The following is a 16,591-nucleotide window of genomic DNA, read 5'->3' as shown; positions in this document are numbered from 1 at the left end:
AGTGCCGAAAGGGGTGTTGACATCAGAATTCTAGCTGGTACCAGTGTTCACAAATCATGCCGAGTGAATCACATAAACAAAAAGGACATTGCTTTAACCAAGAAGGATCATGCGGAATCAGGTCCATCAGTCAAGAGGAGTGCTCGCATTTCCCTGGGACCATATGACAGTAAAACACATTGCCTTTTCTGCGGCACTGAAGTTAAGGAAGAGGGCCCAAAGCGAGGCCATGCAGAAACAGCCAGTTTTGGCTACGTGAAGACTGACGCATTTGTTAAAACTATATCAGTTCATTGCAAAACAAGGAGCGATGAATGGGCCCTTGCTGTTCAAGGCCGCATTGAATATTTTGAGGGTGATCTCCATGCAGCTGACTGTGTGTACCACAAGTCCTGCAACATTAATTTCCGCACAATGCGAGACATTCCACAACGGTTCAAGCCGACTGAGTCAAACAAGAGACGAAAAATGGGAAGGCCTAAGGACAGTGACCAGAATGAGGCTTTCGATAAGGTGTGCTCTTTTCTTGAAGACAATGATGAGGAACAGTTAACAATTACAGACCTCGTGGCTAGAATGGAACAATACCTGGGCGATAGTGAATCCAATGCATATGGGAACCAATACATGAAGGAACAGCTTAAAAAACGATATGGTGAATCTATATTCATGGCAGAGGGTAGAGGCTTAAAAGACATTGTGACATTCAGAGAAAAAATGTCCCAGATCCTCCGTGACCACTACAATGCACCACGAGAAGATGATGAAGAAGCACAAAAACGTGCAATTCTTCAGACTGCTGCAAAACTAATAAAAAGTGACATAAAAACAACAGTTGCACCACATGGGGATACATACCCAACTACTGCAGACCTAAGCCTTACTGCTGCATTGGGGTATGTCCCAACTAGCCTGCGATTCTTGCTGCAGCATCTTTTGGTCGGGAAAGATACATCTAGGGAGGTTGCTGGTATTGGACAAGCAGTCATCCAAGCAGTGCGTCCAAGGGCTGTAATTGCACCATTGCAGCTTGGTCTTGCAGTGCAAATGCATCACTTGTATAGGTCTCGTTTCTTGATAGATAGTCTATCAACCTTTGGCTTTTCCTCATCTTACTCCAAAGTGCAACGGTTTGAAGTAAATGCAGCCTCTTCTCTTGCTCCGGATGTGTTTGGAGGTGACACCGACATTCTTGATACATCCTTGTTATTTGCTGGAGACAATGTGGACCACAACATCATAACGTTGGATGGAAAGGGTACCTTTCATGGGATGGGCATGATAGCAGCTATTACACCAGGGCGTCAATTTAGCCACATCATATCTAGAAAGAAAATGTCTGACAGGAAGCTCGTCGAACTGACGAAGATCAATATAATAGATTACCGCTATGCAGAGCACGTCAACCGCAACCTCAAATTTCAGCCCCTCCCTTTGTTATCAATTTGTGATCGCCCAATTGACATATTATGGGAGATGTCATTTTGCTTCGAAAAGAGTGCACCAAATTGGCAAGGCATGATGCACTTTCTGCATGAGGAGTGTGATCACCCAGGGAAAGCCTCAATACAGTTTCTCCCAATGATTGATATGAACCCAGGTGACAAAACCTGCATCTTGTCAACTCTTGATTACCTGAGCAAACTTGCATCAAAACACAACATGCCAGCAATCATCACATTTGACCAACCGCTGTTTTGGAAGGCCTCTGAGATAGTGAATGCTCTTCCTGCTGATAACCCAATCCATAATGCAGTGCTACTGCTTGGGAGCTTCCACACATTAATGAATTTGTTGGGTGCCATTGGAAGTTTGATGGATGGAAGTGGACTGAAAGAGATCCTGGAAACAGTGTATGGTCAAAATGCTGTTGTGCACATGCTGAGTGGGAAGGCGGTGCAACGTGCTTTTCGTGGCCATTTGCTTGTGGATCAGTGTCTTACACGTCAGGTTGTTGGCAAGATTGTGGAAGTTGACCCTGGGTTTCAAGAACAAGTGGCAGAACTGGAGCGACTGTACATTTCCCTGGAGACTGTCGAAAGTGACACTATAGAGTCTGTGTTGCAATCAGAGTGCATTCATTTCATTGACAATAGATTGAATCAGGAAAGGAATAAACTTGCAAAGGACTCGAAAACCAGTGCACTTTGGATCAACTACCAGCGTATGTTGGGAATTGCAAGGGCACTTGTGGCAGCTGACCGGACGGGGTCCTGGGAGATGCATCTCCAAGCCATATCAGCTTGCTTGCCGATATTTGCAGCTGCTGGCCATCCCAATTACCTGAAGTCAGCTCGACTCTATCTCGAGAAGATGCTTGCGTTAGAGGATGACAACCCTGAGGTTCATCAGAAGTTCCAATCTGGTTATCATGTAATCCGGCGCAGTGACCAATACTGGGCTGGCCTAGGCTCTGATCTTGTGATAGAACAGACATTAATGCGCTCACTGAAAAGCCAAGGGGGGCTGACTCGAGGAAGTGGGATGTCAGAGCACCAGAGAGCAGTTTGGACTCTGTCTTCAACCATATCGTCCTCCTACAACCTTGCTATGCAAGAACTGACCTCGAGTAGCTACTCAACAAGTGAACAACATAAGGAGTTGACAACATCCAGGGTGAGTCGAGATGAAGCTGATCGTGGCAAAGTTGCCGAAAAACTGGACAGCTTCACACCATTTTCTGATGACAAGTCATTGCGCAATATCATCACAGGGGTTACTGCAAATGAGGATGTCAATGTTCATGACCTATTCAAAGTAGGTAGTGACATTGTCAAGAAGATGGATGATCACCCAGCTTACTCCTATTCACACAAAAGGAGTTCTAAAGCCAAGACACTTGCATTCAGCAGGGCAGTCAAAGTTGCTGAGGACCGCACAATAGATCCAGCGTTACTATTCCAGAGGTTCTTAGTGGTGTCACAGACGGGAGATCTCCAGATAGGTGAAGTGATGAAATATGAACTCTGCCCATACCCAATGTCTCTTTTTGAGGCAAAAAACATCCTGCGCCAGCCAGATAAACCACAGTTGGCGGAGGCAATAAGGAATTATGCTACAACCAAATCTGACAATGCTGTCAACCAGACAGTTCCAGGAACAGATCACTATGTTCTTGACGGGGGATCACTTATTCACCGCTTAAAGTGGACAGAGGGATTCACCTACAGTTCCATTGCAGATGAATATGCCTCATTTACAGTACGACACTATGGCAAAGCTACTGTTGTGTTTGATGGTTATGAGGCTGGGCCAAGCACAAAGGACTGTTCTCATCAACGTCGGAATAGAAACAAGAATGCCACCAAGGTTAACATTATGGAGTCAACAAAATTTGTTGGGAAAAAGGAGGACTTTCTGTCGAATGAGTCAAACAAGCAGGCAATGATACTGTTGATTATAGAGGTGTTGCACAAGGAAGGCTGTGAGGTGATCCAAGCAGAGGGAGATGCTGATGTTGAGATTGCAAAAGCGGCCGTCGCAAATGCGGCTTCCAGATCTACAACCCTCATTGGAGAAGATACAGATCTCCTTCTCCTCCTGCTCTTCTATATGGTGGAGACAAACTGCATTGAACTCTATTTCCGTTCTGACAAGGCAAAATCAAATGTCTACAATATCAAAGTCCTTCAGCAGATACTTGGAAATGCAGCCTGCAGAGATATATTGTTCCTTCATGCATTAACTGGCTGTGACGCAACGTCTCGTGTCTTTGGGATTGGAAAGAAGTCAGGGTTTCAAAGAATCATCAAGAAAGAAAAGGAACTGATAGACAGCTCAAAGGTGTTCTGTAAACCACAGCAGAGTCAGGATGTTATTGAAACTGCAGGCTGCAGAGCAATGGTGGCATTGTTTAAAGCAAATCAGAACGACTCATTGGCATCGATCAGATACAACATTCTCTGCAAAAAGGTTGCAAGGGCTAAGGCATTTGTCACTCCTGAAAGACTGCCACCCACATCCGCTGCCTGCAAGTTTCATTCTCTGCGGACCTATTACCAGGTAATGGAATGGATGGGCCTTTATTGTGGAATAGAGCCAACGGAGTGGGGATGGAAGGTAGAAGGAGGAAAACTTGTTCCAGTGATGACAGACAAAAGCCCTGCTCCAGACATACTACTTCAGATGATTCACTGCAACTGTTCAGGGGGGTGCAAAACACTAAGGTGTTCATGTAGGAAGCATGGATTAGAGTGCACCAGTGCATGTGGACATTGCCAGGACAGCAACTCTGACAATATGAGTGTTGAACCAGACATAGAGGAGGAGGAGGAGGAGGACGATGAAACTGGAATCTAAGACTAGAAGGCATATGGTACTTCCACATGTGTCAAAATTGTCCAATTTTTTATATGTTGCTTTCCATGTCATAGACTGGCAGAAACAATCAAAGAACATATATTTGTGCAAATATTTACTTTAAATTGCGAATGGTCTCAGGATTAGCACTGCATAAACTACCAGCAACGATCATAATACAAATATTGGTGCAAAATTAACTTTAAATTGTTAGTGGTCTGATGATTATCAGTCAATTTTTTTACGTTTTATCTGCCGGCAGCCATCTTGTTTTCTGACGTCACTGAGGGACTTTCCCATGCGTCAAAATTGTCCAACTTTTAATATGTTGTCTTCCACTTCATAAACTACTAGAAATAAGCATAAAACAAAAATTTGCAATTTTTTTGGGGTCAGGCAGTATATTGACCCGTCTAAGTGCTTAAGCCGCTTTCCGAGGGCTCTACAAATGAAGTCAGAAATACAACACACAACAACAGGCATTTTAAGGCCATTTCCCCAGCTAGAGCGGGGGTTAGCCCTGAAGTCAGAAATACCTGTGTACTTAATTAATTAGTCACAAGGTCGGGGAAGTTTAGGTGTGTTATAACACCCTTTTTGAATACTAGGACGTGCCCGTACGTGGGTGCCCGTTCCTTGCCAAAAAAAAAAAAAAAAATGTCTTCGCCCATGCATGCATGGGCGTTAATCGGGCCTGTATCGGCAGAGTTATTATAAACGTGTACTACAATCGATCGTACCTTACAACAATCAACACAGATTGCAACGTCAAATAAATGAATACGCTCTCAAATGTGCCGTCCGTGGCAGCATCTGCTCGCCACGTTCAGCATCAGTACGTCGTCACTATGACTATCCGTAAGTCCGGAAGTGACGTCCTCATTTGACTGTCCGGAAGGTCGCATATCGCAGTTATGATGAATCGCAAATTAGTTTTAATTAGTTTTAAAACATAGTTTAACGCCAACATAGCGCCAACATAGTTTGTTTTAACAACAACGGGAAATAAATGAATACGCTCTCAAATGTGCCGTCCGAGGCAGAGTCTGTTCGCCACGTTCGGCACACGTGATAGCTCGCTGCTCTCTGATTGGTTGAATCATTTTTTGGACATAGCTCGGTAACTACTTCTCCGATTAATATGAAACCTTGAAAAGGCACATCCTCAGGTCCCCAGCAATATACCTGGCAAGTTTCAAGTATATCGGACCCGTGGTTGTTGAGAAACAGCGGTCACAGACATACACACATGCACACACACAGAGATTACTGGAATTATAGATAGATGATTAACCACCACTTGGTGAACGCTATTCAGGCTGCTTTTGCAAGCCATGGCATTACAGTAGACAGAGCTCCCTTTTTGTTTTTACGTACCCATTTTTTTATTGACTAACATTTTTGTGCGATATACTAACCCTCCCCCTCCCTCCCCCCTCCCCCCCTCCCACTTCCCTCTCTCTCTCTCTCTCTCCTCCTCCTCCTCTCCTTCCCTTCCCCTCCCCCTTCCCCTCCCCTTTTCCCTTCCCCTCCCCTTATACCCTCCTCCCCTCCACTCTCCCCCTACCCTCCCCCTTTTCTCCCCCTTTCCCTTCCCTCCCTCCTCCTTCCTCCTCCCTCCCCCTTCCCTCTCTCTCCTCCCCCTCCCCTTCCCTACATGTCCTCCTCCATCCTCTCCTCCCCCTCTCCCTTCATATTCTCGTCAGGAAGTGACTCATTGTTACCCGGAAACGCCGGATACTTTTGCTATTATATATGTATTAATGAAAAATAATCAAATATATTTCAGTTTATGGACATATGGCATCGGATGGGACACAAGTAGCAACTTCTGAAAGCTGAGCTCAATGTCTAAAGAAATAATTCGCATTTATTGGATTGTTCATAAAAAAAACCCATCTGGTTCATTAATTACCATTAGAGAGTGCATAGTCTTCCTGATCTGGTCCATCCGTCAGTTCATAACTTGTGGTTGACTCTTAATGTCATCAGGCCAATTTTTGGATGTGCACTGCAATCCATCCAATGAAAAAATTAGTGTTGTCCATGCTGTCCAAACATATGTCTAACAAAAGTTTTATAATTGTATTATTTTTTTCATTATTTTATTTACATCATATTTTATCGATTTATCAATTTGGTATTGATTGCAGTGTCTGTGCACCTTTTGTGTTTACATGCTATAGTTTTGTGATGCTGCTCAAAGCCCATCAGACTCCAAGAAAAAATATCTGTTTCAAATTTCTATATAACACCGCTATATTGTCAAATAAACACATCCTCCTGCTGGTTGCAAATGGCAACGTAGCTCGGGATTAGAAAAAAAATGGTGTAAGAGTTTAAAAGGGATGTTTGGCTGATTGTTTTGCTTAAATATCGACAATTCTGTTTTATTTCAAAATCAAGCAAAGCAGATTAATGCTGTAAGGGTTATTATTCATTTTCTGTTGAAACACATGGAATGAATAATACAAATGAAGCAACAAATGTCCATCTTGGGCCCAATTCTCATGTTATTGCTTGAACTGAAATGATTGAACAATTATTCCCAGACTAAGTTGCATTACATTTGCATAATGGTATTTCGTATCATTACTGATTACATTACTTTTGCACTTTGTGAAATTATTTTCACATGACATGTGGAAATTAAAACACAGGGTGAGCAAGAGAGAGAGAGAGAGATAGAGATAGAGATAGATATAGATATATATATATATATAGATATATATAGATATAGAGAGATATAATCATCCTTTAAACTATTTAGTGTGGGTTAAATGGGATCCTGGTGCTTCACAGACAAGGTGTTACATCAATATGCACATTGCCCTTCAGTTGGAGATGTTAAATTGATTGTCCAATCTCTTATAGCATTTGTGGATATTTGAGATCTCACATACTGTGGATGCTCTTTTGAAAAGAGTCATCCAATGTGAACCAAATGCGAAATTCATGCTCTGACTAAAGACTGCTTGATGAGCACCCTGTGAAGGAGTAGTTCAGGTTACTTTCTCAAATATGGGAAAGCACACGACCAAATCGCAGAGGAAAGAGGGAAATGGGAGTTTATATTAATTAAAATCCATGTAAAGTATATAGGACCCAAATTGACTGTCATAAACTCAAGCTGTCACTCCTTTGAAATTAAGGTGACTAGCAACGGTACCCGCCCTATGCGCGGGGCTTCAATTGGGAGGCCCAAATGAAAAGGCAAAATATCAGAAATTGAAGGCTTTTTTTTATTTTAAACGATTCATATAAACATCCGTTGAATCATATCACACGCAAATCATCAAAATCGAAACTATCTTTAGAATTTCAATAAAAGCCACATCACTGTTCATATCGGTAAATATTATTCCATCGTGTTTCAAATCGTGATCGATACACTATGAACGTGATGATCGTGATCGTGAATCGTGATCGATAATCGTGTTCACAATCGCTATGTCGTATGTACTCCCGATACGTGAACCAAATTCCCGATACGTGTAACTGTACCAAATCAACAGTTAAAAGGATTTTGAGCCGATAGCTGTTACGGCCTTGGCAAGATCGATGGAGACAGCGATCTGTTCGCGATCGATGGAGACATGTTGCTTTCCCGGGTGCCGCACAAATGGCTGCACCGATCGCGCGGCACCCGGGAAAACAACATCGTCACAATGAGAACAATGAACGTTATGCGAACGCGAATGTTATACGTCAGTCCAAACCTGAGAATGCTGGAGACCAAAGCTGAAATTGGGAAAACTAAATAGTCTATTTTACTCCTGGAGATCCCAGGATTATCCACCCAAAATATCTTTGCGATCGGTTCAGCAGTTTTTACGATACCTTCGAACAGACAGACAGACAGACGGACAGACATTTGGTGAATTATAGTAAGATGCTAAATATGCATTTTAGTCCCAACCACAAAATTCATGAAAACATTACTAGCACACAATGGCCTATTCTTCTCTAAGGGTGCTGCAGTTTATTTATATAAATATAACCACCTTTAGAGGCCATTTTTCCCCGCAAAGCGGGTGTTGACCTTTTTCGGGGACCGTGGTTGTTGTTGTTTTTTTGGGTCCCCTTTTTTGAAGCAATGTTTTACGGCCGGATGCCCTTCCTGACGCCAACCCTTTTTGCCGCCTTTAACGACAAACAGGGAATTACCAGTGAGCTGGTACTCAATTAGCCGACCTCGGAAGGATGACAGGCTGAGTCAACCCCCTTGGCGTTAATTCAGCGATTGACCAGGATTCTAACCCAGGATCCTAGGATCCTAAGCCGGCACCCTAGCCGCTAGCCCAACACCAGGGTTTATTTGATTTACAGTTTATTTGATGTCTGCAATTTAAATGTGCAACTAGAACTGCAGTTTTTAGTTAAACATCACTGCATCACATAAGACAACTCAGTGGCAATTACATATTAAACATTCCTTTAATGGTGCGAGGAACGCAGGAACTACCGAGGCAGTTTCATTGGCTAAGGAGTACAATCCTGGATGGGTCGCCAATCCGACGCTGGATACTCAAATGCCTTATTACCCCAGGAAGCCAGAACTCATTTTTTCCGACCTCGGAAGGATGACAGGCTGATTCAACACACCTGGTGTTCTTTCAATGCCATGATAGGGGCTCAAACTCAAGACACTAGGATCTTAAGGCAGCCACCTTAAACTCAGTGGTGCGGCGGGCACAAGGGGCAATAATTCCGCGCACCAGTGGGTGGCGTGAGCGTCCAGGCGGGGAACTAAAATGCATGCCCCGCCTTTCGACCGATCGGCCACGCCCGGGGGCAAGGCGTGGCCTCGGGACATATATGCGGGCTCTAAGCTCGAGCCCGCCCAGTGCTGAAGTGCGAGCTCTGAATAAACACTCTTGTTGTATCAACGCGTTGTGGCCTACCTCTCTGGCAATCGAGTCGTGTGTGCACAGCACCACATTGGTGACCCCGATTGGTTCAGCCGTTGCTGACCCCCGAACGCGCCATGGCTACCAACGCCGTCGCAATCAACCTCCCGGAGTTTTGGGAAGCGCAAGCCGACGTTTGGTTTGTGCAGGCCGAAGCTCAATTCCAGCTCCAGGGCATCACAGCGGACGAGACCCGGTACTACCACGTGGTCGCCGCCCTCGGGCCCAGCACTGCCGCCCGAGTCATGTCCATCCTTCGGTGCCCACCGGGCGACCACAAGTACGAGGCGCTCAAACGTCTCCTCGCCACGTTCGGGCTCACAGAGGTCGAACGTGCCGACCGCCTCCTGGACCTTCCCGCCCTCGGCGACACACAACCATCCATCCAGATGGATTTCATGCTGTCGCTGATTGGAGACCGGCGCCCGTATTTCTTATTCCGAGCACTCTTCCTATGCCAGCTACCTGTACAGGTGCGCCTCGCGCTGGCCGGTTCCAAAATAATGGAACCCCGCGCCCTGGCTGGAGAGGCCGACAAGTATTTCGCGGCCTGTGACACGCGGTTGGTGTACGGTGCTGCCGTAGTGGCTCCCGGTGCGGAGGCTCCAGCGCCCCCTGCTTCCCTCGTGGCTGCTGCTACGCCCCGCCCACTACCGCCGCCGCCACCACCACCGCCGCCGGCACGGCTGCCGCGGGGGCCACCGCCGCAAACCTGGTGCTACAACCATGCCAGGTTCGGCCGCAAGGCTAAAACGTGCCGCCCGCCGTGTGCGTTTGACGGGTCGGGCCGGCGCTCACTTGCGGCCATGAGCGTCGGCCATTCCGGCAGCCTCCTGTTCATCACAGATGCCTTGTCCGGGCGCCGTTTTCTTTGCGACACAGGAGTGCAGGTAAGTGTCCTCCCTGCCTCCACGTCCGACAAGCAAGCCGCGGGCCGGGGCCCCACTTTGCTTGCCGCCAACGGTACACCCATCCGCACATTCGGGAAGCGTTGCCTCTCACTGCGGTTCAGAGGGCAGCGCTTTCAATGGTCGTTCGTTACCGCCAGCGTGCCAAAAGGCCCTGCTCGGCGCGGACTTCCTATGTGCGCATGGGCTGTTGGTCGACGTCAAGCGCAGACGTCTCATCCAGGCCGAAACCTTCAGCTCGCTCGCTTGTTCGCTGAGCGGCTCGTTGAACAGCTCGCTGAGCGGCTCACCGAGTGGCTTGCCAAGCGGCTTGCTGAAAGGTTCCCTCCCGGCGAGGTTAGTCTGCACGCTTCCGGCAGCGGACGACTTTACCCACCTCCTCGCCAGATTCCCGGCCCTCACGCGGCCCACCTTCTCAGCGGTTGCCGTTAAACATGGGGTGGAGCACCATATCCCCACGGTCGGGCCGCCGGTCTACGCCCGGGCATGCTGACTCGGCCCCACGAAGCTCGCCGTGGCGAAAGCGGAGTTCGCCACGCTGGAACGGCTGGGGATCGTACGGCGTTCCAACAGCGCTTGGGCTTCTCCTCTGCACATTGTGCCGAAGCCCGGCGGAGGATGGCGGCCGTGCGGTGACTACCGCCGGCTCAATGATGCCACCACCCACGACCGCTACCCGGTCCCGCATATCCAGGACTTTTCCGCCCGGTTGGCGAACACGACCGTGTTCTCCAAGGTGGACCTCATCCGGGGCTACCACCAGGTCCCCGTCCAACCGGACGATGTCCCAAAGACGGCCGTCATCACCCCTTTCGGCCTCTTTGAGTTCCTGCGAATGCCTTTTGGGTTGAAGAATGCGGCCCAGGCATTCCAACGGCTCATGGACAGCGTCTTGCACGACTTACCTTTCATCTATGTCTACCTGGACGACATCCTAGTCGCGAGCGCGTCCCGGGAGGAGCACCTGCTCCACCTCAGCATGCTTTTTGAGCGCCTGGGCCAGCATGGCCTGATCATCAACCCTGCAAAGTGCCGTTTCGGCGTTGCCGCCATCGACTTCTTGGGGCACCGCATCACCAGGCACGGGGCCATCCCTTTACCGGCCGAGGTGGAGATGGTCAGGGATTTCCCACGCCCCCGCACGATCAAGGGGCTCCAGGAGTTCCTGGGCATGGTAAATTTTTACCACCGCTTCGTGCCCCACGTAGCCCAGCTCCTCCGCCCCCTGCACGAGGCCCTCCGGGGCAAGCCAGGCAAAGGTGACATCGCCTGGTCGGAGCCGATGGCCGGGGCATTGGCGGGCGCAAACCTGGCCCTGGCCAACGCCACCATGCTGGCGCACCCGGCGCCCGATGCACCTATCGCCCTCACCACCGACACGTCGGACTATGCGGTGGGCGCGGTGCATGAGCAGTGGGTGAGTGGTGCTTGGCAGCCGCTGGCATTTTTTAGCCGGCAGCTTCGCCCACACGAACGCCGCTATAGCATCTTCGACCGCGAGCTGCTCGGGCTCCACCTGGCGGTCCAACACTTCCGCCATCTGCTCGAGGGCCGCCCGGTCACGGCTTTCGTCGACAACAAGCCCCTTGTGTTCGCGATGGCCAAGGTCGCTGAACCATTGTCGGCACGGCAGCACCGTCACCTCTCTGGCGTGTCCGAGTACACGACGGACATCCGTCACATCACGGGTAAAGACAACCCGGTGGCGGATTGCCTTTCCCGGTCCGTCGCGCACGCGGTCCACCTCGGGATCGACTACGCCCGGATGGCGGAGGACCAGACCGCCGACCCCGGCGTCCAGGCCTTGCGGACCGCCGTCACGGGCCTCCGCGTCACCGAGGTGCCGTTCGACATCGCGGGCGCGGCCCCCCTGTGCGACGTCTCCCTCGGCTGGCCTTGCCTCATTGTGCCCGCTGGCTGGCAGCGCCCGGTTTTTGACGCCATCCACGGCCTGTCCCACCGGGCACAAAGGCCTCCCAGAAGCTCGTCGCAGCGAAGTTCGTCTGGCATGGCCTCAGGAAGGACGTCCGCGACTGGGCCAGGACGTGCCTCGCGTGCCAGCGCGCAAAGGTCCACCGCCACACCCAGGCCCCGTTGGCCCCGTTTACGGTGCCCGAGCGTCGGTTCGACTATGTCCACGTCGACTTTGTGGGACCTCTGCCCCCCTCGTGGGGGTTCACCCACCTCCTCACCATGGTGGACCGCACCACACGGTGGCCGGAGGCCATGCCATTGACGGCGACGTCTGCGGCTGATGTGGCGCAAGCCTTCATCACCACTTGGGTTGCCCGGTTCAGTGCCCCCTCGGACATCTCGTCAGACCGCGGCCCCCAGTTCACCTCGTAGCTCTGGGGTGCGGTGGCGCAAGGGCTCGGCGTCCAACTGCACCGCACCACGGCCTACCACACCCAGGCCAATGGCCTGTGCGAGCGCTTTCATCGCTCGATGAAGGCCGCGCTCCGGGCCAGCCTCCGCGACGGCAGCTCGGCCGACAGGCTCCCCTGGGTCCTGCTGGGCCTCAGGACGGCGCCCAAGGACGACCTGTGCGCGTCCTCGGCGGAGCTGGTCTTCGGGAAACCACTGCGGGTACCGGGTGAATTTATCCCCGACTCCACGGCGGCCGTGCGGTGACTACCGCACTGGGTGCGCTGGCGCAACAGCGCTCCACCCTGCAAGAGACCGCCCGGAGGTTCGCCCCGGTGCCGACGGCACACCACGGTTGCCCGTCCTCCCACGTCGCCCCGGAGCTTCGCATGGCGGAGTACGTCTTCGTCCGGCATAACGCCCACCGGGCACCGCTACGGCCCCTGTACGACGGGCCCTTCCGCGTGCTGGAGACCGGTGACAAATATTTCACCGTCGACATCGGCGGTGCCCCGGATTGTATCTCAGTGGACCGCCTCAAGCCGGCCCACCTTGATCTGGACCACCCCCCGCAAGCAGCTCTGCCTCCGCGTCGAGGCCGCCACCCGGCGGTCAGACCCCCAGCACCCCCCGGCCCCGCCGTCCCGCAACCCCCCAGCCCTGCACACATCGCCAGGGGGCGTTTCGGCCGGGTCATCTGGTTTTCCCCGCAAGCTCACCCTTCAGGTGCGCGGGAATTCTGGGGGGGCGCATGTGGCGGGCACAAGGGGCAATAATTCCACGCACCAGTGGGTGGCGCGAGCGTCCAGGCGGGGAACTAAAATGCATGCCCCGCCTTTCGACCGATCGGCCACGCCCGGGGGCAAGGCGTGGCCTCGGGACATATATGCGGGCTCTAAGCTCGAGCCCGCCCAGTGCTGAAGTGCGAGCTCTAAATAAAGACTCTTGTTGTATCAACGCGTTGTGGCCTACCTCTCTGGCAATCGAGTCGTGTGTGCACAGCACCACAGAGGCAAGCATACTACCTACTTATTGAGCCTTCCTGCCTTCCTGGCAGATCCATTTTGCTTGTGTTTTCCAAAGCATCTCAGATAGCCTCGTGTAATGGTTTAGAGGTGACTCAGAATGCCATGTGTGATTTCCCTTCAAAAACCACATTGATTCCACTTTTAATGAGCCAACTTCATTACCTGGATAAACTCTTAGGAAAAACAGCATTTGGCCTTGCACATCCACACCGAGAATGTGCTCGTATTGTCCGCAGCTTGAAATCTACACTGATCTCAAGGGATATTAAATGGTTCAAGTTCAAAGGCAGAGATCCAAATGTTGAATTACCCCTGATACTGAAAAATAATTAACAATATTTGTTTTGTTATCCATTTGAGGGTAATAGGAGTACATAGACACATGAAACGCAAGTGTAAAATGTCCGTTGGCTCTCACCATGCTGCCCAGCACAGTATGATAAATTTCTCAGCCGAGCAGGACATTGGCAATAAAGTAACTTTTGCTCTTAAGGCAGTTCGTTTAAAGTCTCTTTGTTTTGTGCTCGTAATGAATCCATCCATCTTATTGCCATTCATCGTCACAAGGTTGGACAGCTGTAGGGCTGTGCCTATCACGCGGAGAGTAAAGTTTGGCCCACAAGTGCAGCTATGTGTCGTGGGAGTGGAAAGCAGGGATTAAACTTCACTGGTTGTCTACCTATTCATCTGCTCAATCAATAACTGTCTGAAACGTTGTCAGTTTGTGAGGCAGCAAGCATGTCTGCCTTATATGTAACCACTGCAAGCAGAATATCCATGTGTCTTTTGGCTAGCCACGGACCCCATCAATCAAAATGTATCGCTGATGAGAACATTGGCTTTTTCTCTCAATTATATTGTCCCCCGTCGCACCGCGGAGCGAAAGGGGGACTGTGGTTTTCCCCTCCGTCCGTGTGTGTGTGCGTCCGTGCGTGCGTGTGTGCGTGCGTCCGTGCGTGCGTCCGTGCATGCATGCGTAAGCGAAGGACCGAATTCTAATTTGGTGTGTGGGCGCAACCCACGTCAAAATCCAAGATGGCCGCCGCCATGTATGTCTGACGCCATGTATGTCTGAACCTGTGAGCGGAATATCTTGAAAAATAAGTGAAGTACCAACTTCTAATCTGGTGTGTGTGTGTATCTACGCATAAGGAAGAACGCTATTGAAAATTGGGTCGCCACGTCAAAATCCAAGATGACCACCGCCATGTATGTCTGAACCTTGTGAGTGGAATTTCTTGAAAAATAAGCGAGGTACCAACTTCTAATCTGGTGTGTGGGTGTATCCAGGCATAAGGAAGAACGCTATTGAAAATTGGGTCGCCACGTCAAAATCCAAGATGGCCGCCACCATATATATGTCTGAACCTTGTGAGCGAAATATCTTGAAAAATAAACGAACTACTAACTTCGAATCTGGTGTGTGGGTGTATCTACGCATAAGGGAGAACGCTATTGAAAATTGGGTCGCCACCTCACAATCCAAGATGGCCGCCTTGCGTCTTCCACTTTGTCAACTCACATCCCTTCAACGACAGGGGACCTAGGCGTAACGCTTATTATTTGTTAGAATTCACTTGGAGTCCCAAATATTGCTTGAACATTGAAATACGCAACAAATTACCCTATAAAAACAGCGATTTGGGTATAAAGTAAATCCAAGAGGACTAGTAAATCATCAAATGTTTGAATAAACAGAGAATGCAATATGGCATAAGAAAATTTTCTGATTTTGAGATTTTTTTTAAAGAAAGTTAAAAATACAGAAGTTATTTGATTGGATCATTATGTCTGCAATATGATGGGGATAAAAGATATATTTTCGCATTTTTGAAAGGGTAGGCCCTTGACATAATTCCATGACAATGTGGACCCTGACTAATGATTATAAATTTGATATGGGTGTTATGTTAATAAGAGTCGAGTGTAAATTTTAAAAAGGTATGGACACGTGAATAAAAATTTAACCCATTTATTTATTACCCTCAAGTCCGAGCTCTCTGCTCACCTCTGCTCCTTTGTCCCTCTTTTCTCCGCTTTATGGAATTATCTTGAACTGGCAGGAATTGTCTAGAACTAAGCTGTCTAGCCTGGGTTGGAATCTCCACTGAGCAATAAACAGTCATCCCAGTGTTTCACAGGCAGGGTGATTCATCAATGTGTATGCATGCTATCCCTCAGATGTACATTAAACGGGCGAATCGTCTGTCGGCATTAGATGATGGATGTTAGAGATCACACGATGTTCTACATGAAGAGTAGGTGAGCTACAAAGGGCCAGCACCCTGACCAAATTCCAAATTCCTACCCTATCTACAGCTGGGAAGGAAATGGTAAACCACCCCAGTATAACCTTTGCCAAGAAACTGCTTCAGCAGCACCGCTGCTCTGTAACAGAGTATGGTACATCAGAATGGAATTGTCTACTCATCCCAGAGGTGTATCCAGAATTTAAAAAAAAGGAAAGGTGGATGGGCAGGTGTGAGGAGTTGGGGGAGTAAACTTGTAAAAATAACTTTTGTAATACACATTCAGAACATCGGAGTCGTTCCTCCTAGACTGTTATACTACTTGGTGATCGGTGATGTTTTCATATTTTGTGCACGGACAATGATAATTCGCATCCCTGGCCACAATCCTTGGAGAAAAATAAAAATGTTAATTATAATAAAGGTACAACTGTTAAAGATCTGCCTTTCCTGTCATAGCTGAACTTCACATCCTGATTTTGTTTCACAGGAAAATGTGGAAGGACTGAACTGCGAGTACTGCAAGGCAGGTCATTTTAACCTGCAAGCGAGTAATCCCAATGGGTGCTTGCCTTGCTTTTGTTCTGGCACCGGTGCACAGTGTCAGAGTATCGCTTGGGGAACAGCAGAGGTATGAGATCTGAGCTGCTTAAAGATGGTGATTATTATGTCATTTGATATGGCAATTGTCCTCCTGGAAATTCTGTTTTGGAAAATTATTTGTTTCTGGAAAAAAAATCTCCTGGAAAGTTATCGGAGAGCTTTAAAGGAGTATTAGTTTTGATTTTGATGATGGAAAGTTTATCACTTGCTCATCGTGTCTCATAAAAACA

At 49.0% G+C, this 16,591-nt stretch overlaps 1 protein-coding gene across 1 annotated transcript in view; it reads left to right on the top strand.

Moving 5' to 3' along the window:
- The window catches only part of LOC137433134 (laminin subunit alpha-2), a 469,485-nt gene that overhangs the window by 192,990 nt on the left and 259,904 nt on the right, over positions 1–16,591 (top strand). The window contains exon 11 of the mRNA XM_078783389.1: positions 16,249–16,389. Within this exon, the coding sequence (XP_078639515.1) occupies positions 16,249–16,389 (141 nt within the window). The remainder of the gene's footprint in view (positions 1–16,248; positions 16,390–16,591) is intronic.

Source organism: Myxine glutinosa, chromosome 8 (genome assembly GCF_964187855.1).
Source record: "Myxine glutinosa chromosome 8, kmMyxGlut1.1, whole genome shotgun sequence".
In the NCBI taxonomy this organism is placed as follows: Eukaryota; Metazoa; Chordata; class Myxini; order Myxiniformes; family Myxinidae; genus Myxine; species Myxine glutinosa.
Note: the sequence above shows the minus strand (reverse complement) of the source record. Positions and strands in the feature narration are given on the sequence as shown.